Source organism: Corvus moneduloides, chromosome 4 (genome assembly GCF_009650955.1).
Source record: "Corvus moneduloides isolate bCorMon1 chromosome 4, bCorMon1.pri, whole genome shotgun sequence".
In the NCBI taxonomy this organism is placed as follows: domain Eukaryota; kingdom Metazoa; phylum Chordata; class Aves; order Passeriformes; family Corvidae; genus Corvus; species Corvus moneduloides.
Window position 1 is genome coordinate 16,019,725 of NC_045479.1, and position 24,361 is coordinate 16,044,085.

The 24,361-nt window shown below is 40.0% G+C and overlaps 1 protein-coding gene across 8 annotated transcripts in view; it reads left to right on the plus strand.

Moving 5' to 3' along the window:
* Window positions 1-24,361, plus strand: part of DGKI (diacylglycerol kinase iota) — a 211,885-nt gene that overhangs the window by 55,330 nt on the left and 132,194 nt on the right. For all 8 annotated transcript variants that reach the window (XM_032105887.1, XM_032105885.1, XM_032105886.1 and 5 more), the window contains exon 2: window positions 20,755-20,863. In XM_032105887.1, the coding sequence (XP_031961778.1) occupies window positions 20,755-20,863 (109 nt within the window). The remainder of the gene's footprint in view (window positions 1-20,754; window positions 20,864-24,361) is intronic.

A 24,361-nucleotide genomic window follows, 5' to 3' on the forward strand; every position in this document is an offset into this window, starting at 1 on the left:
TATAAAATACATTGACATGTAGCTGCCTCACAATGATTCATACATTTGCTGTAGTCAATATCACAGATTGTGTTTAGTGTTTACATTTTGTACGTTCACTGAGTTTACCCAAAACATGGAGTTATTTCTAGTCCTGGTCTTTATGTAAAGCTGAGTTTTGGAGTCCGAGCTGGCAAAGCATTGCTGTATTTGATTAGTAAAACCTAAACCAAAACAAAGCAACTGACTGTTCTTTTCGTCTGCATTAGGCAGTCCAGTTCAGCAAAGTTTCTTGAGAGTCTCATTTCAATGCCATATAATTAATTTACTGTCATTATGACTGGGCTTCAGGCTGACCCACTTGCGTGGTGGTTAATCCTCAATCAGAGTGGTGACTAGACCTCTTTTGACTTGACCATATTTAAACTAAAAAGAAGGGAAACACCAAAGCTGTAAACAAGTCACTAAAATTTCAGTTTTTCACTAGAACCTCTGTTTCAGGTAGTATTGTGTGCATATATAATATATATAACACAATATATATAACTCTGAAAGTTATTCTTGTTCTTTGAATTCCGTCTCTTTATACAAGATACTGTCAATATGCGGTTTTGAAAAATGATAATTGTTTCTAGATTAATGTGTAGGATCACTGCAGCATTGGGGAAATTCTGGTCTTTTTTTGTGTGTTTCTTTTTAAAAATATTTTCTCTGTTTCTGATCCACACTTAAATCTACTGAGAATTTCATGATCAAATAAACCTAAAAACTCTTGAATGTTTGCTAATCTGTTATTCTAATTTGCACAAAAGGATCACTTGTCATTCCTTCTACCTTCTGGTGCCCTGAGCTCGTGAGGTAGGGCATACACCTTTGTACATAATATATGGGGAAAAAAAATTTCCGCATAGATCTATTGCCCCCTACCTTCAGCATTTGGCTTTGGGGTTGTCATTGCGAAAAGGACCACAAGCTGCTCTGCTTTCTAGACTAAGAGTCACTTTCTTTTATGGATCTAAATTTGGGATAAAGAAGGGAATATATTTTTTTCCTGTATGCAGTCTCTCTAAGGCTTTGCATGCCTAGAAGAGCATATTAATAAACCAGGCCTGATTTTTATTTCCACAATGTGACTCTGGCAAGCCTACTTACAGATCCAATCTTAATTTCACTGTATTAGTATTAATTCTGTGTTAAAAATCAAAGTTCAGCAGCAGCTCCCAGTGGGTAGGTCCCAGTGACACTTCAGGAGATTAATGTTCTGAGCAGCATTGAACAGCAGAATCCAAAGTAGAAACAATTATGTAGAAGTAGTTAGAAAATATTGGGGTTTGGCACCCTTTTTTGATGTCCCAAAAACTAGTAATTTATCTGATATTTTGTCCACCAAATGTACATTTTTGTTTGTGATCTGTAGGCTTTATTTGTTCTGTGTATGGATCTCAAGGTGGACTGGAGTTTCTCTGGTGAAAGCATGGGGGAAAGTTCCTCGACACTTCAGCACGTGTGTAGTGTGTGATGTCTCTTTGCCCACATCCTCTCCTTTGGGTGGGCACTGTGGAAACTGATCTGGCACGTTCTTCACTGAATCCTTTTCAAGGCTCTAGCTCTGCTCAGTGAAGAAATGATGGTATTGCAGTTACGACAAATGGAGAGTCAGGACACTTTGGCACAAATGGGTGAAGAAACAGATATGGCTTAAGTCATTTGTGGCTCAGATCTGCCAGGTTGAAAGTCTCCTCAGCACAGTACAGAATTAGTGCTATCCAGTCACCACTGGATGCAATGAGTGTCTTGAGGAAGCCTGACTACTCTTGTCTTGGCCATTGAAAAGATGGAACCTGGATGAGTCATTTCACACCTCTGCTTCCTTTCCACTCACCATTAGAGCAATAGCTCATAACAGCAGGGTCTGTCGCTCATGGCATACATTCCTAGCTTAGGAAAGCTTTGATGTTTGCTGTCAGCTCATGCTGTAATGGTGATAGTCTCCAACACAGCAATCCAGAGTGATCCTTTCCAGTCCTCAGCATATAGCCATGGGTGGCAGGGCTAGATAAAACTGAGATACAGACACATTGCGAGGGGGCTGGAGCATGACAACACATTTAGAGTGTTACTTTTGTTAAAGCAGCCCTTTCTTTCTCCTACTCCTCCTCTTCTTCCCTCAGATGATGATGACATTGATTTATTTGTTTTACTTCTATAGTTAGCAAACATGGTTACTGAGCCAAATTAAAAATAAAGCAGCAACCCTTCTCTGCTTTAACACTGTGAGAGCTGCTTCTGTTGAAGCTTTGCATTGCAGAAAGGGCATCAAGTCCTACCCCTAACTGGGGAGGTTGTGCTCCAGATCGACACACTGGAGTAGCTGGCAATTTCTGTCCTTTTTCTCTCTTTTGTGTGACTTCAGGCATATGAGCATTAAAGTCATCTTGGTTAAAGAGTGAGGTCCCATTTCTATGGTAACATGGGGAAATGTCTTTGGAGTTTTAAAGGTCCTATATTTATTGTGTAGGATTTTCATCTCCTGTTTAAGCATTTAAAACAAAGAAGTCTGCAGTGCTGGAATCTTTTAAGAGAGATTGAGTTAAATGAGGGGGGCAATTATAAAAATGACATTTAACTTTGTTCTGCTCTGTAATCCTGTAAAAATACATCAGCTGGTGAAAAAGCAACCTAGTAAGCTTGAAGCCAATGGAAATAGACTAATTTACTATAGCCAGGACTTTGTCCCAGAGGTCTGGTAGCCTGTGGATTAGATTCCTAAAGGAAGCTATGGGGTTTTCATCATCTGAAATTAATATCTAGAAAATATAAACAATATAAACTACTGAACAGGTATGGGGAATTTTAGTTCTTCCTCAGCCCTAGATGAACAAAGCAATTGAAAAATTTCTTTAGAATTTATTATTATGCTCATGGATTTCCTGATGCAAGGTTTATTTATGTCTAAATGGCTTAATATTTTTTCACTGTTTAGTGTCAAAAGAAGCCAGTAACTGTGCAGACATTTTTTGTTTTAATGTGGGTACATAGTGTTTCCTATTTAGTATGAGGTGCATGATATTGAAATGACTATTTAAACAGAATTCAAATACTGTGAATTCTTCACCTTCATCTTTGTTTTATTATAAGTTATTTGCAGTATATTACTGTAAAGACTAATAAAATACTTTAGAAGGTACTTGGTGCCATGAACAATGCATGGGAAGATGGAATGCACAAAAGGCAAAGTAAAGAATATGTTTAAAAAGGCTTAACTAGTGGCATGGGAAATTACAGTCTTTAACACCGTTACTGAAGCTGAGGGATAAAATACTGGTCCAGTCGATGTTGATGTTAGGGTCATTGTATTAGATGAAAACCTGGTTCAACTGAAGATTTTTAACCTTACACATCCCTTTGTTTCACCTTACAAATCACCAATTTTTTTTTACACATATGAATCAAATCCCTGTTCTGATTTAAAAAAAGTTTTCTTTCTTTCACCAGTTGAATAGGAGCTGTTCCTGTTTATTCTGCATCTGAACTTTGTTCTTTTCTGATAACCTTCAGAAAATTCTGCAATTGCAAATGTTAAAACCTGCTTGGAATAACAACTACTACATACATGTGTCTCTTGACAGAGTACCAAAGGAGCAGTGCAGATAATCAAACTTAAAATGTGACAAGATCCCTGGATGATATATTATCTATAAGTAGTAAAATGAGAACATAGAGGGGCTTTGGATTCAGCAATGGCCTTAATTTTTGTTGCCATCTGATTCCTACTCTTTTGTTGCAACCCCGGAAGAGTTATGCTTTGCCTTTTTGAACCTTGCTGGTCGAAGGGAGGTAACTTAATTTCACTTTGAGCTTCCTGAATGTAGGACATCACATATGGAGCTGAACCAGAGATGTCAAGTGTATTTGCATTTACTTCAGCATCAGGCAGCTCTTAAAAATTATGAGAAGATATAGGGGTGTGTAGGTGTCTGGGGGGACTATTCCGTCTGGGGGAACTCTTCCATCTGGGGGGACTAGCACCAGACTTGTTGCTTGGTCTTCAGTGCAACAGAGAAAATTCCTAAATGTGGGGATTTCAGGGAGAGGCTTAGGGCACCTGAAATTGATTTCTTACTTCTGGGCAACCTATTTTTTCTGCAAGTTTCTAGTTCTCTGGTTCCTTCTGTATACACCCCGGCCTCATTTTCTTTAGTGTGTTTCCCTGTTAGATGAAATTAAGGGGAAAGATGAGGTTGGTGAGCTGTACAATTAGGTGTGATAAATTCAACAGTAAGTTAATTTTCAGGGGGCTTTTTGAAGACTGGAATATTAGTGAGACAGATGATGTGCACGAGTGTTGAATAAGTCTCCTCCCTTCTCCAAAGAAATTTTTCTCAGTAAACAATTGTTAGTGCTTTCCTTTCTGATCTGAATTTCAAACCAGTGACGACGTACACACTAAAGTGAACATGATCTCAGGACAAGGTCTTGTACAGATTAGAAGATTAAAATACTGCTCTAAATTTAGGATGCAGTCATTGGGGGGAGATATGATGGCAAATGACTTTTATTTGTTTTAAAAGAAGAAAATCCTATCCTCAGCATCTGTTAAAAATATTAGCTGCTCTGATCAAAGCTGAGATCCAGAGGTCTGTGGGAAAAAATTGTGTCTGAGGAAGATGCATCTTTTGTTTTATATCTACATGATTCTGGCTTGTTCCCTGTTTTATAATGCATTTCAAAATCTGCAGCATGAACAACTCTACAGAAATGAAATGTCACAATTTATAGTGCCGCAAAGATTTTTTTTTTTTTTTTGTACTTATGAGCTTAAAATGAAGTTACAAATAAACTGTTAGTCAATGGTATGTTTTGACACTATAAATTAACTCATAAAATAGAACAAATAGCTTCTCTCAAGTTTCAATTGCTCTTTGTTTGTCTGCTGCTGCTTCTGTAAAAGCTCCTGAAACATTTTATTGATGAGGTAATGCACTCTTGTCTGCATGTAGTACTTCTGTAACTCCAGCAAAGGTTTCTGGTGACATGCTAGACCACAAGAACAAAGCTCAAATTTATTGTGTTCCCCCAGATGGAATTACAGTCTTCATCAGTTAATGCAGCATCTCTCAAGTTTGGAAAGCTGAATCCTGAGTTGTCAAGAAAATTAAGCTTACACTATTGCTGCTACCAGCAGTGTTGTTTTAAAAGGCTGCCCAAAATGAGCAGTCACTCAAATCGACTGTGTAGGTATTCATCCTCATCTCTTGTACACTTTGATTAGCGGTGCATTGTCAACAGTGTTGAAGTAATGTCATTGGCATTTGAATCATGACCCTTTTATAACCAAAATTACTGCATCAGTTTCTCTGCAAATTCAGACAGGCTTTTCTGCATTATGGATGGGCTGTGGTTTCAGTATTGCCTTTTGCAATCAGATGTCTTAAAAAAAAAAAAAGCAATCACAATAACAAAATAAGTGGAGCTTCTGGAGGACCTGTAAGAGTCTGAGTTAGTATTCGTTGCCCTGTAGATTTTGCAATTTTTGTTATTGTACACAATTTACTGTTACTTAGTTTTTCTTAGAACACTGCTAAGTGGAAAGTTTGCACTTGATTTATGTACCCGTGTGAATGAGTGGCTTCAGAGCACTGTGTCTCCTGTAGGCACTCCCTTAGCAGTTTTTTCAGTTTATTATAGTCTGAGGGGCACAAACTTGGCCTCAATTGCAGTAAGATGTTATTAAGTGAAAGTAATTTTCGCACTCTTATTTGGACTAGTAAGAATCAAGTAGTCTAAAAATTTAAGTTGAAGTATTGCAATTTTCTTAGGTAAACAGTGTTTGTGCTCTGCTTTTTGGTGTGGATTGTAATGTTTTATTAGCCCCCACCATACACAGAAATTATCTGCTTCTGTGCCTCCTGACAGCAACGGGAATTGGAATGTTTTTCTCATTCTTTTTAATTTTTCCTGACAATGCCTAATTTAGTTTTTTTCACTTAGTTCTTGCTTGGTGCTACTTATAAATAATTGATTTAATATAATACTGCTAGTCTGTTAAGAACAAATTTGTGGATAATGGATCCAAAGTGGTATTACTTCACTGGAGTCAGAGTTGCACCACGTTTGCCAATTGCAGATCAGGACTCTTGATCCCAGCACGGCAGCTACTGGTCTCTCCATGTTCAGAAGTGGCCATCCTTATTCAGTTCAAGGAACAGACAATATATTGAAGAAAATCTGGGGCAAAAGAATGGCAAGAGTACTTCACTTAGTTTTTTTATTTCTGTCTGTTTTGCTTTTCCACGGAAGAGATTTATTTTTCTTTCTTTTTTGTTGCCTAGAACTTTATGTGTGCAAGAGTTTTAGTGCAGTATTTGTTTTAAGAGAAGTTACCTGCTTGTATCTGGAAGGATCTTACTGGATAGTTGCAATTGCCTCCCTGATGGATTTTTCTCAGTAGGAAGTTTTCATAACCTTTCAGTATCACTTCATGGCTTGAAAGCCTGAATGTGGCTGTGGGGAAGAAGCATCACCTGTGGAGTCATCAAGATAATCTGCTGCAAGGGCAGCCAGCCAGGATGGGTTTTGTGGTCATATTAACTTCACCAGTTAGGTGGGTTTTGTGGTCATATTAACTTCACCAGTTAGGTACTTTTTGCAAGATTTGGAAGCAGTGCATTCCCCCTCTCTTCCCTGTTGCTCATATAGATGTGCCAGGATGTCAACTCTGTCCTACCACCAGCATGAGCTGATTATGTTTGCTTTTAGAGCAGCGAAAATCAATGCTAAAAAGTACATTTTAATCCTAGGTTGAGCAGATATTGGTCATGCTCCCCTCAAAATTTCAGGATTTCTCTGTCTTTTGCTATGTGCCTTTTATTCCTGCTCTCGCTCCTTCTTAACTATGTTCTTCTTAACTGTGTTTTGTCCTTTTGCCCTGGTAAAGGCAGTTGGAAGAATGAAGCTGGAACAGGTTGATGCAGTAGCACGCAGTGGTGGTGGGACTGTGTAGCTTCCCTCGTGTCCTTCTCCTCAGTGACTGGTATGCTGTGGGCAAGGTCCCCAAGCAAGCTGGTTGGTTTGGTCAAGCTGTGCTGTCACTCCCACTAAAGAATACCCCTAGAAAGGGCAATGATACTATTTCAGTAGCACCCTATGCAAAATATTTATTCTCTCACTTCACTGCCCATTAGTATTTTCTTGAAGCCTTTGTTGAAGGCATATACAGGATGGAGTTTCAGGGGAGAATTTATTTCTCCCTCCAAAGTGGATGTAGTACCAAAATCAGCATAACACCCAGTGATTCAGTCCTTTTTTGAGTGCTGGGAAAGTGACATAGTGACACCAGTAACCTAGTCCTGCGCTTGGGTGTTTTTTACATCTATATTGTGATCCCATCAGATCAGATGATCCAAGGTAGTTTGGATTCCATGCTAAGAAAAGGTCAGGTTTCATCTCACATGTGTGCAATGAGTTTCCAAAGAGTATCCTGGCCTGGCTGCTTCTGTATTTGCCAGGAGCAAAAGGCAGCTGGGATATTTTTGCTCCTGTTTGATACAACAGTAGTCGTTTTGTGGTCAAGGTGTGATTTCATCTAACAGATGGTTGCTATCTAAAGAAATGATTTCTGTGTGCATGTCTTTTTGAATAGGTGATGCTGCAGTAAAATATGTGGAGAGAAAAATAAATTACTGCATTTCTGTACCTTCCGGTGCTTGGTGGGGCTGATGCAATGAAACAAGGAAAGTGCTACTTAATTTTAATTCACAGGAGTTGGATTTTCTTTCTTTTAATAATGCTATATCTGGAGACAGTGCCAGTTCAAGGCATGATGAACAGTTCGCTTCAGCTGATTTTAAATCCAGATTTAATTCTACCTGAAATCAGGATGATTTAATGACTATTTAGTCATGTGCCAATGTAAAATGACTCAGCATTCCCACACGGGTCAAATCTTAGGAGACGTAGTTTTAACCTGTGCAAGAGGAATAAGACACTTGGATCCATTGCTCCCTTCTTGAAAAACCCCAAGAAAATATGATGTAAAAGTTGGATTGAATCTGGTGATTGACCTGCCTTCTCAATGCTACAAGTGTTATTCCAGGGTAAAAGTGGGTGGGATGGATGTAGAGTTGATACCTTTTGCTCTGGTAATTTTGTGATAAAGGATTTTAATCTCCCATGCTGTCAGTTATCTTCACATGTTAATGCTCAATGATAGAAGAAGGCCTCAAATACTGGTCTTAGTCTTTAATGATAAAACCAGTGCCTAAACAGGTAATATTTTCTTTCTATTGTGGTCTTATCAGTGACTTAATTTCAAATCAGTATTTTGACCCCAGTGACTAAATAATACACCAACACAAGAGTTAAGAGTGTGGCATTACAAATCTGTTTTACACTCAAAATTTCTTTCAGATTAAAATAATGTCCAAGTAATAGGCCATGTCCTCTCATAAGGTTAATATCCAGATCTCTTCCAGTTCAAGGTGGGCTTTCAGGTTGTTCTGTCTGAGCATTTATCCAACCCTGAAGAAGCACCAGCAATTTAATGTGCTTTTCTGAAGCTGTATAGGCACAAGAGAAGCAGCACCCAGTATTACGGTAGCCAAAAAGAAATTAGAAGAAAAATAAGTCTTCTTCCTCCCTGCTGTTTGCTTGTTGTATGCATTTGACAGTGCTTTGTATTGCGGAGGTTATTTTAGCCTGCTTGTATACAACTGGTGAGTCAACAGGGAGGACGCAAAACCACATATGTATAATTTAACAGAATTTAGATGAAAAAAAGAAAAGGACAGATTATGAGAAAAATGAGCATTTCTTAAATTGGTTCCAAAAGAAAAAAAACATAACCCAAACTCCAGTTATACCATTTGTTTACCTAGATCAACACAGCTGCTAATGAAAGTGAAAGATTTCCACTTTCATCTCAGCCATGAAGATCACTGCTCTAGTTGATACTGCCTGCACTTTTCTGCCTCAATGGCTCCCTGAAAGTTTCCCTATTTCAAGGCTGAGACATAGGCTCAAGCCTGTGACAGCTGTCCCTTGGGGTCAGGTGAGAATGCAATAATCTCTCTCTTGTCTGAGAGTGCCTTGGCGTCTCCCTGCAGCACAATTCAGTGTCTGCTGCAAGGTGAAGGCAGCAAGCCCTCACTGTGATTCTGGTGAGATTTGTAACGTTGCATGACATAGGTGATGTTGTCATCTTAATCTGATGTGAAACCTGGTGTGATTTCTCCTCCAGACAGAAATGTTAGTTTGCTACAGAAAGTCTGATTTTTTTTTAAAGAAATGTGTATGTGTAACTCCCAACATTTATTACCAAGAATAAGCTTCAATCATAAGTATTTTTGGTAGGTAATTAATGTTTTATTCAGAGCTAAACAGCTGGAAAAATACATCATGATGACAAAATACATCAGGGTGACAACTGGCTCGCAGGTTGGGCACAAAGGGTTGCTGTGAATGGGGTGACATCAGACTGGGGACCTGTCACCAGTGGGACTCCACAAGGCTCTGTCTTAGGCCCTGTGCTCTTCAACATCTTCATTAATGACTTGGATGTGGGGCTGGAAGGCATACTAAGCAAGTCTGCAGACGATACAAAACTGGGAGGGGCTGTTGACTCCCTTAAAGACAGGAAGGCCCTGCAGAGAGACCTTGACAAATTTAGGGGCTGGGCAATCACCCAGTGGGTGATCATGTGAAGTTCAACAAGGGAAAGTGCTGGATTCTGCACCTGGGACAGGGCAACCCTGGATGTACAGACAGACTGGGGAAGGAGGTTCTGGAAAGCAGTGCCACAGAAAGGGACCTGTGGGTCCTGGTCAGTGGCAAGTTGAACATGAGTCAGCAGTGCCCTGGCAGCCAGGAGGGCCAACCCTGTCCTGGGGGGCATCAGGCACAGCATCACCAGCCGGGCAAGGGAGGAGATTGTCCCCTCTGCTCTGCACTGGGGTGGCCTCACCTCCAGTGCTGGGGGCAGTTTTGGGTGCCACAGTATGAAAAAGACAATAAGCTATGAGAGAATGTCCAAAGGAAGGCAATGAAGATGGTGAAAGGGCCTCGAGGGGAAGCCGTACGAGGAGCAGATGAGGGCACTTGGTCTGTTCAGCCTGGAGGAGAGTGAGGGGAGACCTCACTGCAGTTACAACTTCCTTGTGAGGGGAAGAAGAGAGGCAGACACTGTGGTGACCAGGGACAGGACACAAGGGGATGGCCTGAAGTTGTATCAGGGGACATGCAGGTCGGATAGGAGGAAAAAGTTCTTCAACCAGAGGGTGGTTGGGCACTGGAACAGGATCCGCAGGGCAGTGGTCACAGCACCTGACAGAGTTCAAGAAGCATTTGGACAATGCTGTCAGGCACATGGGGTGATTGTCAGGGTGTCCTGTGCAGGGCCAGGAGCTGGACTTGATCCTGGTGGGTCCCTTCCAACTCAGCATATTCTGTGATTCTGTGAGTGGGAATTCATTTTTTATAAACACACTGGGTATTCTGAGGCTAACACCTCAGAGCAGGGCTTGAGTCAGATTCTCTTCCAGTTTTGGAAGTTAGTTTTAAGCTGTTTCTTAAGTTTTCTGCTTTCTGTGGATTGAAGGGAGAGGGGGAATCTTGTCACAAGGTGCACTTTCCCCTCATTTCTGTATTGCCATACAGTTGTTGCTGATGAGGAAAGGGGAAGGTGCTGATTTATTGTATTTTATACACACATCCTTCATTCCTCGTTTAATTCTTTTGGAGGAAATTTTATCCCTAAGCCTCTGTTCTTTGATCCTAAATCTTGTTAAAAGTAATCAAACCCTTTTGATTAGAATCTGAGCTTTGGTTGGGGTCCTGCACGAGGAGGTTGCTACACAGACTTGCTGGGGAACTGACACTTGCTCTCTGTTTTCATCTGCCGTTCACTTACTTCAGTAAATCCTCTTTCTCCACCCTCTGCTGAGCTCTTTTGGTTTGTCTCAGAGGGAATTGAAAGCAGTGGACACGCATCTGCTCCCTTGGGATGGGTGCATAAAAACCATGCCAGAGGGAAAAGAAGAAATTTGGGAATGGTATGGAGAGGATGAAGGTGCAGGTGCTTGGGGCATGGTGGTGCTTGTCTCGCCTGGCAGCCACCAGCCCCCTGAGGTATTAGGGGCCTCTTGTCCCACGTGCTCAAAACAAGATTTTTTTAAGCACAGCAGTAGATACCATCAAACAGTGTAGTCTTTGTGGTGAGGAATGAAAAGAAAAAGACACTTGTTGAATTTTTTTTCCATCAGTGTCTCTATCTCATAGGATCCTGGGGAGGGAAGGTGGGGGACAAAACCTTTGTTTTTTCTCAGTTGCTGGACTTCCTTCCTTAGAGAGAAAATAGAATTTATTTGGTTAGTGAATGGTAGTTTTATAATTTTATCTGTCTTTCTCGAGTGTCACTCTAATGAAAAGTAAATGTAGGCTTTTTTCTTCTCGCTCTCTTTTTTTTTTTTCTTCCCCATGACCTGTGTAGGCCATGCCTGAACTCCCTTCCCTGCTCTGCTCTCTAGACTGTGTTTGGAATTTGAATGTCTAACTTGTTTTTCAGAAGAGAGGGTATTTCTCTGTCCTGTGTACTTTCAAAATCTTTTGTTAGAAAAAAAAAAAGGTTTTTTTGGATTGTTTTAAAGCTTGCTGTTGTTCTGGGTCTTCCTTGAGTCCTACGTATTTCTATATCTGGAAAGAAGAAAATTTGATTCTTATATCAGTACTTGGTAATAAACTTGTTCTGGCATCCCCTATAATATTCCATTTTTTTTCTTTAATCCACAGTCTAGAAACTGTGGGATTATTTTTCTTTTGTCTAGTAAGTATGAATCTCCATTACCTTTTCAATTTTTGTTTGCACACTCAGAAATGGGAGATTTTTATTTTTAACCCCTCTGAGACCTTTGCATGCTAAATGAAAGCTTATCATGGGGAAAAAATGTGGAAATGGACAATCGCAATTTTTGATGTTTTTCGCTGTCAAGGAGAAGATACTACACAAAGAAAGTAAAGGACACTTAGTGATTCAGGGACATGGAAAGGTTCCCAAAAATCCAGATTTGAAACAACTGTCTGCAGCTTACAGTGCAAAACTGCAAGGCACACATTGGATTTGTAGGAAAGAAGAAAAACATAGTAGTTTATGATATAGTTTGTGTGAGGCTATACTGTTCTTGAGTCATAATGGCATTTCAGCATGTGTAAATAGCTTATGCCAATGAAGGATCCTGGTCTGATATAGAAATTACCTTAAATTAAGTTATTTTAGAAAGCATGTGCTAGCATCTGAGTGGCAAGAAAACATTTCCAAGACTAATGTTAAAATGCTGCTCTAAATTCCTCCTTTCCTCCCTGTCTTATTTTCCTTCTCTTTATCTTCCCAATCAAATGAAGATTAATTGATGCCACCAAGAAGTACCCTGAAAAAAAAGCTTAACATTTTTTTAATCTGTTTGGCAGAGTGATAACATAGAATATCTGCACTCTTATTTTATTTTGGAATATTATTAAAAAAAAAAAAGTCACAATTATACCACAGTCATGTCAATCCAATTTGCTGTCACCACTGTTTGTCTATGCTTGAGCTACAGAACGCAGGTCCTACAATATCCCATGATTTTTGTCTGGATGAAATGCATGAAAATGTGTAATGAAAATGATTCCCATTCAGACTTCCTTTGCTTTCTGAAATAGTAAAAACACATCAATCTTCTGTAATACTGATGTCCAGTCTGTGATGCAGCTGGAAATCATCTATGCTCAGAGTTCCCTAGAGCATTTCTTGTTGTTTGCTTGGAAAGACAGTGATTAAATTTTATCATCTTGGTTACTCGATTGATTCCAGAATCTTTGAAATGTGAGCTTCTAACTCCCTATGCACATCTCTGCCCTACATAAACTCACTCAAAGGATTTTGATCCAAAGATTTAAAGATTTCTGGATCAAAACTTTCAGGTACCCTCTATTCTGTAGAAGGATCATATAAAATCATTGGTTGTCAGTTCAACTTTAACTCTTTGGATGAAATGTGAAAATCCTCATAATAGGAATTTAAAGATGATGGTGCAGAGGCATGCATATTGAATGCAAATTACAAAAAAAAGGATTTTAATGATGGAAAGAGTGGAGTTCTACCATAGCTTCTCAGTAGGAATAAGAGAGAAGGAACAGCCGGGCTATATTTGAAAGGCGTCTTTAACTTTGTGAATTCAAACATATGATAAGTTTGTCTGAAACAGAGTTGACTGGATTTCATGACCTAAAAGGTCTTTCCCAGATCTGATATTCATGGCTTTAAAAACTAAAGGCTACAAAAAAAAAATTAAAACCCTTTTCTGAAACAAATTGGTTTTGACTGCAGCAAAAAAATAAAGAAAAATCAGTTTGAGAAAGCTTTTGTATCTTTTTTTATCCCCAACTTTCCTAGACCCCTTTGTTAGTCCCTTTCTTTGTAAATTACAGGGATAGAGGACACTCTTCATCTTTATTGCATCACCAACTGTATCACTTTTTTTTCTTTCCCCCTCATGAAAATGAACACCAACATTTCTGTTACTGCAAGGAGTCCTCCAAGGTCTGTCACTTTTTGTGGCAAGAGTAATCACCACATTTGTACATATCTTTTCAGAATTTTTAAGTGAAATATTGGGAGGAATCCCATTGGTCCTAAAATTTAGCTGCCTTGTATCATAAGTCCCCTTCATGTTTTATCCTATTTGCTAAGAAATCTAGAGGATGAATTAAGAGTAAAGGCAAAAAATCCCTGTGGTGAGCAGAAGGAAGAAATGGGTGCTACCCATTGATATATGGAAATCTGAGCTCTGATAGGAGCTCAGAGAGAATTCCACATGACTTTGACTTTTTCTTATAATTATCTGATTAATTATCCAAGTCTTGGATCTAAGCCATTTTCAGTTCCCACATTGCAGATGAGGATTGTTACAGAGTTTCCAGGGGAATAAGCTGGATCCAGGGCCTGGCCAATGAAGGCATGCAGGAACAAAGTCACCCTGATTTTAATGCAATAGAGACTCTGAAGTGGCTTATAGATCTGGGACAAGATATATTGGTCACCTTGATAGGAGCTGACACAAAACTGTGTACTTTCTCTGGCTTCTGAGAAGATGAACTCTTGATGGAAGATAAGAATTAAGGGATTGAATAATTTAGCACAGTTCAGGATCAAATTGAAACCATAAATTACTTTCCAAAAGATAAAATTTGGTCCTTAATGTGTGCCTACTGGTCAAGTGAAGGAGAGCAGAGAAAAAAATATATAGTAGAGATCTTTGGCATTTGGGCTTGCACTGTTTTGACACTAAATCAAGCTCCAAGTATAACCATAGGGCAGTGAGGATTTGCATGTCTACATTAAAGAAACTGCAAACATATTCATGCCACAACTTGTGAATGCCTCCTGTAACACACAACCTGTTTCATGAATCTATTTTATTCTTTTGGGATAGGAGAAGTAACCTGCCATTCTTGTACCCAGAATTTGAAGGGCAAGAATACCAAAAGGCTTCCTTTTAAAGAATATCCCTTCATGTGCATAACACAAAAATGTCTGTGAACTGCAGCATTGACACAGAAAAGACAACATCATGTGGTAGAGGTACTTCCTCTGTTAACCTGATCCAGCTTTCTGCAGTTCTTTTCTGCTCCTTTTGCTTTGCCTCGTAATTCCTTTTGTAGGAGGGCTTGTTGGCTCTGTTTGGTCTTGCACCTGCTCAATACGAGCTGAATAAAGTGTTTGATGTGATAGATCCAAATGTTGTTACCAGGACTTACTAAGGAGTTGATGGGCTATGTTACAGCTCTGCGGTTGCTGTTTGAGGTACTTGGGAAGATTGTCATAGCAGAAATTTGTTTCACTCTCTTCAGGTCAGTCTCTAGTGGACATGAGCTTGCTCCAGGTACAGGTGGGCTGGGCTTGAGGCTGAAAGTAAAGCTGCCCAGAGCTGCATGAAGCTGCAGTGTTTCATGGAGATGTACCAGTTTCCATGCACTTTTTATCAAATAGCTCTGTATGGTGAGGGGTGGAGAGAGAGGCAGGAAAGGTTTCTTTGAGGTATTGGTGATGTGGATGTTGACTGGCTGGGAAATTACCCAAATCTTTGCTTTCCCATACACTGGTTCCCTGGGCAGCAGGGAGTGACAGATGCTTAGGAAAGCATTTCATAAGGAGTTTTGAAAGGTCTGTTTCTTTTAGTGCTGATTGAATTTCTTGCATCAATGTTCCCTGCTGAGGGTGCTTGAGAGTGTCCTAGGCTGAGCTGCTACTTGTGTGGATGATCCTGAGGAAAATGAGAAGGTTAATATAGGAGGCTAAAGACCATATTGAGAAAAGGGCCATTAACTAATCACTGAGATTTGATTTTGCTAAGTATTCTGGTGGAATTCAAATAAGAAACTGCTGAGAGGGCTTTATAAATCCCCCGTTAAGTGAGCTCTACTCTTAAAGGAGTGGGTTGGTCACATGGGTTCACAGAGTGCTGATGGGGTAACCCAGAAGCAAGTTTTAATCTGAGAAACTGGTAAAGCTGCTGATAAGATGCAGGATTAGTAAATGCATGGCTGAATGTGATGTGCTGGAGGAGAGCCAGCACAGCTTTCTCAATACCAGGACTGGTGAATCTTGCAGAGGTTGCTGACAGAGGCATGAGGCCTGTGAACTGGGGTGCTCTGGCCAAGAGGGGCCCATGTGGGCTTCCAGAAAGCTTCGATGGGGTAAGAAAAAAAGCTTTTGGTACTGAAACTAGGGCTGATAGGCATGGTATCCTCATGGTTAAACAACTATTTATGTGTAGCAAGCAATGGGGTTGGTGTTCAGAGTTCACCTAGGTGTTTACTGTTGAAGACCACTGAGGATCTGTGATGGGAGCAGGGCTGCTCACTGGAAGCAAAATGAAAGGGGGTAAAGTTTGCTGTTGCTTTGCACAATTAGAGTGGGCATGGTCTGACTGCAGAAAATTTTCAGAAGGATCTCATGATGCTGAGTGACTCTGCAGCAGATTGCAGCTGAAATGTGAGATCGGTGAAGGCAAAATAATGCACGTGCAGGACTAAAAAGCTATCAAGTTTGGACTTCATATTAACATTTAACACTCAGGAAAGAGATCTTTGGATAATTAAAGAGAACAGTGCAAAAAGTGTGATGTCACCACTGATAAACCTCTGGTGCTGGCAGATGTTGAATATTTTTTCTAGTTCTGGCAATTGTACCTCAAAAAAGACATACTTGAGCTAGAGAACATTGATAAAGATAGAGCCGATTCAGGATTAGCAGAAGTGAAAGTAGTCTAGGATGCTTCCACTTGGGGTTTTGTGTGATTTAAGGGGTATATCAATAGATTCATAAAATCACAGAAGGTGTAGAGAGGCAAGTGATTACTCGCTGTTACTTACAGTATGATACAGAAATTGAATTATCCAGAAAAATTTTAAAACCAGACAGAAGGAAGTACTTTACATTGCTCATAATTAAATATTAGAGCTTATTACACAGCCTGCTGTGGAGACCAAGACTATAAATGGGTTCAAGGAAGGACCAACACATTCCTAGAGTAAAGAGCCATTACAGGCTATTAAGCGCAAAGGTCTGGAAGCAGCCGCCAGCTCAGGAAGTCCTTAAACTACTGATTACTGGAAATTGGGACTGGAGTATGTCAGGGAAAGGATCACCCAATTTGTGCCAGTGCTTCTCTAAACACCTGCTACTGGCTACTGTCAGGAATGGGTTGGTGCACCAGACAGATTATTTAATTTGGCTGAAGTTGGCTCCTTTCATAGCAAATGCAAAAAATCTGGGAGCCGATGTGGCAGTGAAATAATCGCTGCCCAGTGGTCAGCTAAAAAGGAGAACAATACATGCCCAGAAGGCAACCTGGGGACAGTGGGTTTCAGGGTCATGATGCAGTCAGCAGAGATGCATGGGGAAAACTTAAATAATACCAGAGATTAACCAGTACATTTTCTTCATTACATTCATAAGCACCAAACTGCAAGAATGAAAACCGCCTCCAAACAAACTCAGGCACATATAATTTGTTCATACAGCATACAGGTGCTGTCTGGCCTTGTACAGGGCTTTTCAAGCTCTGGTTGGGAAGGCTGAGGGCTGGCAGGCGTAGTCTTTGAATATTCAAAGAAATTCAGAGCTACTGTAACTTAAACATCATTATACAAACGACTGTCCCTTTCTCTGTAGATATCTAGGTTAACTTTGAGAAAACACTCCCAAAAACATCTCTCCTGGCAGATGTCCTAGCCATAGGATCTGTGAAACCAGTCTCTCTGCATTTTTATATTCTCTCAACCTTGCAGCTGAGAGATTACCCCAATGTTAATGTTCATATACAAAGGAGGATAATAACCCCAGCCTTCGAAAGGCAGCAACTCCAACACCAGTGGCAACTAAATTGACAGTCAAAGCTGTTAAGCACATACAACAGTAATTTACTCTTTCTATTCCAAATAAATTTTTTTCTAGAGCTTAAATGTGTTGCATACTATTGACTAATTGTTGTGGTCTTTGAGGGTTCAGGTAAAACTATTCAGTCTCAAGAACTCATTGGAGGATATTTATATGCCTTCAGTGGAGGAAAAGGCTCAATAAAGCCAAAGGCTGGGATATAAGCTCAAATCTCCCCTGATCAAATATGTATCCTTTGATCTAATAAGTAGGTTGAGTCTCGCCTGACTTTTCAGCAAAATGCAAATTTAATGCTTTTAAAAAGTAAAAAAAATCAGTCAGTGTACTTGAACAGCTTGAATGTCTGATTGCTTTTGATTTTCAAAACAGTTGACTGCTCTGTTAGAGAATTTCCTTAGTGGTATCAACTATGGAATTAGTATCAGATATTTTTGTTAGTTGTATATTTTTATGTGTACCCATGCTTGTTCACAATGGTGATGTGTTAGCTAAGTCAATAAATAACATCTACTACAAACGACTGATTACTGGATATGAAAAAGTAATTATCAAAATACAGTTTATTATTTATGATGAAATATTTCCTAGCTGTTGGTTACTACATCAGCAAGCTGGGCTGGTTGTACCCATTTTAACAAAGTTGTTCTCTTCATAGTCTGAAGAATGGAATATATGATGAAACCACAGATTCATTTTTTCTGTCTGTCTCTTATCAGGGGAACAGTGATTACTTCTCTGGGAAAGGCTGACTGTCAAGCCTGTGTTTTCATTCATGCACTCAGCACAGTGGAGATGAAATTTCTGGGAAAGATAACTAAAAGCCAATCGTGTTACCTTGACGTTGGAAAAGTGCCAGGTGGTGTAATTTGTCAAAGTAATATGAGATATGATCACCTGGATACTCAGCATCTGCTCTGTTACCAGATCTGCACTACCTTCCCTTTCCCCCCATTTTCCCCTCTCTTGTCTGTCTTACATTTATTAGAAGGCCATGTGCTTGCTCGTTAGCTTGGCCTCCTTTTTTAATGGGAAAGGCTTCTGCAGTGCATACGGTCTGTTTTGACACTTTGTGTCTCTCTTTGCTCTGACACAAAATTCTGATAAGAAGCTGTGCAAAAGTAGACTTTTTTTAGCTTGTTCCTGGGCCTAAGGGTCACTTCTGACTGGCTCATGCGAATGTGCAATCCCTGAGATCATTTTAAGGCTTATATATTAAAAAGACCAGAAAAAAAAAGGCATTATTGTCACGCCTGTGTTTTGTGTACTTTCCAAACAAAGCCATAAATCCAGCTTGGCATGCAGAGGAAGGGCAGGCTTTTGGCACAAAACTGTGCCAGGTCTCCCCTAAAAAGGATCATCAGCCTCGGCTCACTCTTAAGGAAATGTGGGCCAAGTCTCAGGTTCTCCTGTGGGAGGCTTGCACATCTTTAATTCTGACTTGAAATAGTATCTGAGGCTTGGTGCTGAGATGTCTGTAACCACTCATTACACATATTTACCTTCCTCTGTTGTGAGGACAGCCTAAGTAGGTTTGCTTTACCCCGTCAGTGATGCAGAGTGGAAAAAGTGATAGTGCCCTGTTTCCACCCAAATAAACTAACACATTATAAACCACAAATAGATACAAGAATATACTCTGGTGTTTAGGAAGCCCGAATAACTACATTGATACTGAAAACAGCATAGAAGGAGGCTGCCAAATATTGGGAAGTTTTCTTGAAAAATACATTTAAAAAACATTTTTGTAGTTTCTTGTAGCTTATTTCTCTAAGGCTTTAATACAGTCATTGAGATGTGTAGCTTATGTTGTACTTATATATTTGGCATAAAATCTTTCTTGCTAAATTGTTCCCTCCTGATACATTGCCAGATGGTAAGAGTATTTTCCTTGGGCTTCTTCCCTTTTTTTGTCAAATGCAAAATATTTTGGAAAAAAACACCTTAATGTCAAAGTCTTGCCCGCATTAAGTAGAAAGAGAGTATTGGATGATCAGAGGCTGATGTTAATGTTCTGAGTTGTTCATGCTGCCCACAAGAGAGGGGATTTAAGAGATTCTAGTTCAGTTCACTCAATTTTTCCAGACAGGCACTGTGAGCAGTGAGGCTTCCAAGCTCCTTTACTGCGGATATATATCGAACTGTATATTTTCAGGACAATGAAAAGATTTATTTAGCATATGGCTGACCTGGATTGTCTCCACTGGCTCAATTGACCTTTATTGCCTTGGGACAGTGGTAAGATTAAGAGATGCTATAAATAGCTGTAGCACTGTGAGAGCGATATCACAAAAATGCACTTTACACAAACAGCCTGTCATTTTACTTTGTGGGGGATGTGTGTATTTGGCTTACAAAGGGAGCTATCTCTCTGAGATGATTTTTGTCCTCTTTTGAATCACTGCAGCTGAAGCTGTGAGATTATTTTGGCCAGTACTATCAGGTTCTAATATATACAATGCAATAATGTTGGGAAACTCTGGGAAACAGACTGTTCAGGTGCAGCTGAGCTTTGAATTGGCAGCGTACTGTGCTTCCACCTGAGGGCTCACTGGTGGAGGCAGTGCTGTCGGGGCTGGATGTCTCTGGAGAGACAGACAGTGGGGATATCCCCTCAGCACTCTGGAGACAGCTTCAGGAGGGTTTCTGGCCACCACCTATGACTTTTGAAGAAGGCCACATCTGTGCCTCAAGAGCTGTAAATATGATTTTAGACCAGAAAGATAGAAATGAAATATAAGTGGAAAGAAGCTGTAATTCCTTGGGGGATTCTTACAGGATCAAAGAAGGTGGTGGTTTATGACTTTCCTTCCCAATGGCATCCCCGTGCCTTGTTTTATGTAGTTGGATGCTGAATGGATGACTTTTTCCAGCCTATTAACTAAGAAAAAGCAACAGGTGTTTGATTCTTTGTATAAACTCATATTTTGTCTCTCCTATAAATGGTATTTTGAATTATGCATAAATTGATTTAACAGGTCTAGTTGGTGTGTAAGGAATAAGTGTAATGCATGATGACTCCACTGACACTGGCAAACATAACCACAGATAGTACACTGGATTTGATATTTCAGCTTAGTGCCAGATGAGTAACTGATCTCCATTAAACAGTAATTTCCAGTGATCAGGTTGCTTTATTCTTTCCCTAAACTGCTTTAACAGGAGATGGCATTCAAGCACCATTTCACTGAAGCTGAAATGAGATGCAGTGCTGCCTCTTCTGATTTCTGGAGAAGGCTGGGGAGGATATCTGGTAATTATGTTTGAGGTATATATTTGTTATATATACACTCTGTATATACACTCCATTTATTTGTGTTTTTATTCTTCTTTTCAATTTGCAGGAAAGCAATCTCCAGGTCAGGCCTCCAGCACTTGGCTCCTGTGCATTCCCTCAACATTGCAGTCACCAATGGACCTGTGAAGGAACCAAGAGCGGCCTTAGAGTGGACTGTAGGTGTTTGGTTTTTTGGCAGTTAATTTGAGCAGTATCTCTAGTTAGTGCTCTCTCCATCCTTAAATCAACATAAGACATTGTGTTTCTATCAGAATTAGTGCTAGTCATTAGGAACATGTTTCTATTATGAAGCACAAGGCAGAGACACGACAACTTGTGGGGACTTGAGTAAAACATGACAGATTTTCCAGCTTGGAAGCTGTCTGGCTACATTTGCCATCCTCCTTCTTGACAAAGTCTGCCAACAAAGGTTGATCTAATTTTAGCACAGTTTTGTGCCTCTGCTCGATGGGCGAAGATTTAAGGCTGAAGACACATGTCAAGTTGTCTGGGTCTGTAGAGTAGGTAATTGCAATCTTTGGTCACAATTCTTTGCAGGTGTGATTAGATTTCTTCTGGGCCCAAGCTGGCATATAGACATGGAGAATATGTTTTTGCCTCTCCTATCTTGCTTCTTTTAGGTTTCTGGGCTGGACCACATCAGGGCTGGCCAAAAGTTAAAGCAGATTGTTAAGGGCATTGTCCAAATGTCTTTTAAACATTGGCAAGAATGGGTCACCAACCACTTCTCTAGGAAGACTGTTCCAGGGTTTGGCCACCCTCTCTGTGTGTAATAATGGCAAGTCTGTACCTCCCCATAACCATCCCTACACACCTCCCATGTGCTTATGCACAGGTACGAGCTAAGAAGATGAGCCATAAGCCAGCAGGTCATACAAATGTCTCAATTAAAGCAAAGCATGCAGTAAATTTTACACTTGGCTGTTGGTAAAGAGCTTGATACATTGCAGTATCAAGGCACCAGCCACCCAAGCAGGTTTTGGTTGAAGATAACTTCTGTTTTGATGAATATGGCTTATATTTATCTTTGCTCTTTATATCAAAACAGAATTGCTTTTTAGATTGCCTGCTCTTCTTGAACCTCAGCTGTTGCACCCAAAGTTTAAGAGGATGAAAATTTGCAGGCTGTGCAGCATGAAGTTGGATTAGATTCACTATGAAGGTCTGCAGTTTGAAAGCTTGTGTAGAATCCTCTTGGAAGTGCTTTGGAGAATAGCTTGTTCTTTCATTCCAGCAAACCCAGGTACTGATTCAACAAGGTAGTAAAGATGCCTCTTTTGAGCCATCACTGCTGTTCAGTGGAAATCTGAAGGATCAGAGACATAAGTGAAGGGTTAAGCACATTAGCTAAATGTAACACCTTTGAAAACGGTATTTAGGAAAAACCAACAGCAACAATTCCTGCAAAAAATCCCAAAAACAACCCTGAACCCCAAGACAACAACCACAGCTTGCCCTTACTCAGTCAATTGTCTGCTACTCCTTTACCAGGATGATCCATGATCCTGTGATGATTACTCCTTTTACCTCATATGATTCCTATACAGCAGGACTTGCTATAGGTTGGTAAATATTGATTAAATATGGTGGCTTTTAATTGCATGTGGTGTTTTCGCAGTTTACTTCCTTGCTTATGGTTTAGATTTTTGATCAGTTCAATTTCTTAGCTGTTTACAGTCTCTCAGACTGATGTTGCTGCTTTACTTCACACTTTGATTGGAAAAGGGAGGCAACCTGTGTCATGCAGGGAGAGGCACAGGATAGTGAGTGGAAGATACCTGTGGCTGGGAGGAGACTGAACTGACCAGCTGTAGTAACTGGTAAAAAGGAGAAAGGTATTTCTCAAATCTGAGGTATGATGGAAGTAAGGTTTGGAGACTTGGGGACGTTGAAATGGACCAAAGTATTTTAAAATGTAGTGAACTTCAAAAAAGAAAAAACCCTAAATTTTAAATTAAGTCCAGAGGTATTACTGCAGGCCTGGGGCCTAGGGTATATCACCGTGTCCCGCAGCCATAGGGAGGAGGAGGAGAGAAGATCCAGCAGGCAGGAATTGTGCAGCAAGATTGATTTATTTAATTATTTTACAAACTCTTTTATAGACTTTTTTCTTCGTAGTCTAATTGGACTACGTAGACTTCGTAGTCTAATTGGATCAGCCACCCCTTGGGGTGATTGGCTAAAATCCTAAAACATCCATTGTCAAAATATTTTTCTACTACACCATAAACAAGACTTTTCAAGGCTGCAGGTGTTTGGTTGTTTACATACTCTGCTACCTCTTCTGTGAGAGAGAAAAGTCTCTCACGGACTTAGAAAATAGCAAGAAAATCCTTGCTAGCAGCATTTTTGTATCTACACAGAGGTGTGTTTGGTAGAGTGAAAAGATATTTCAATTGATGTGTCGGAGCCAGAGAAGAAGGTTTTGTATGTAATCACTGGAAGGCAGCATTGATCGGTGTGTGTTGCATCCCCATATACATCATCCTGCTCTTCAGTAGTTCTGAGGATGATTCTCCAAGGACCCATGATGGGAGATCTTTTCAAAGTCTAAGTGACACAAACATAAATTGTCGCTTGACTTAGCAGGGAGGAAATGTTTTCTACCACAGTCTTCACAATAATAACTGGAAAGAATTCCCTGGCCATTGCCTCCATTTTTGAGAACTGCTTGCAGGTGATTTGCCATTATCAGATGGTCTTGTGAACAGGTCACTGAGTCAGAGAGTGGGATTCCATTCTCTGCTCTGTCACTTACCTCGTGAGTGAGCTCAGATGAGTTGTTTTGCCTCTCAGTACATCAGCCTTTCTAGCTGTAAAACAGAGGTGACGATTCTCATGACCCCCAAGACATTTTACAGATAAAACCAGAATTCTTTATTATTGTTGTTGCTACTGCCTCCCTTCCCTGAGGTTTCTTTTCCCTAACATAGTGTCCAGTTTAATCACATTTGTTACACCTAATTCAAGTTAACTTGCAGCGTTGCTGTATAATTTAAGGTTATCTTTTCACACCAGCGCCATACAGAATACAGTGTCTGGAGTAAGTGTTATAATAACCAGAGCGGAGTGCTGAGGATGCCTTACCAAAAAGGAATTGACCTAAATGGCTGCCTCTGTGATACATTTATGCATATCCCTTTCTCCCACACTCCTCCATTTTAGACATCACTCCCAAGTGTTAAATAATAAAGTAAGTAAGTAATTCTAGCCCAGATTCTCAAGTAAGTACAGAGTGAGCCGCCCAATACACTGCCTGTGTGCCTCTGAGGATCTAGGTCTTTGTGTATTTTTCTACTGCCATTTGTTACCAAGGATTATAACCACAAGCTTGTACACAAAGTCCTCCTGTAATTTTAAGTGCTGCCTTCTAGCTCTTCTTTCTATGGTGTCTACAAAAATATTGACAGCCACTAGAATAATAGAGAATAATAGAGTGTTGAACATCCCCAAATATATCTTTTTTTTTTTTTCATAGTGCATTTTTTCTGTTGATGCCCATTTCTTTCCTTCTCCCATGACAAAGAGATTTAGAATCTTTCCCCCATATCTTAAGAAGCATTTGAAGATATTCAGTTTCCATTTTTGGAGGTCAATGAAAAAACTTGACTGATCCGTGCTTTGTGTTCTGCGAATGAATAGCTGGAGTTCTC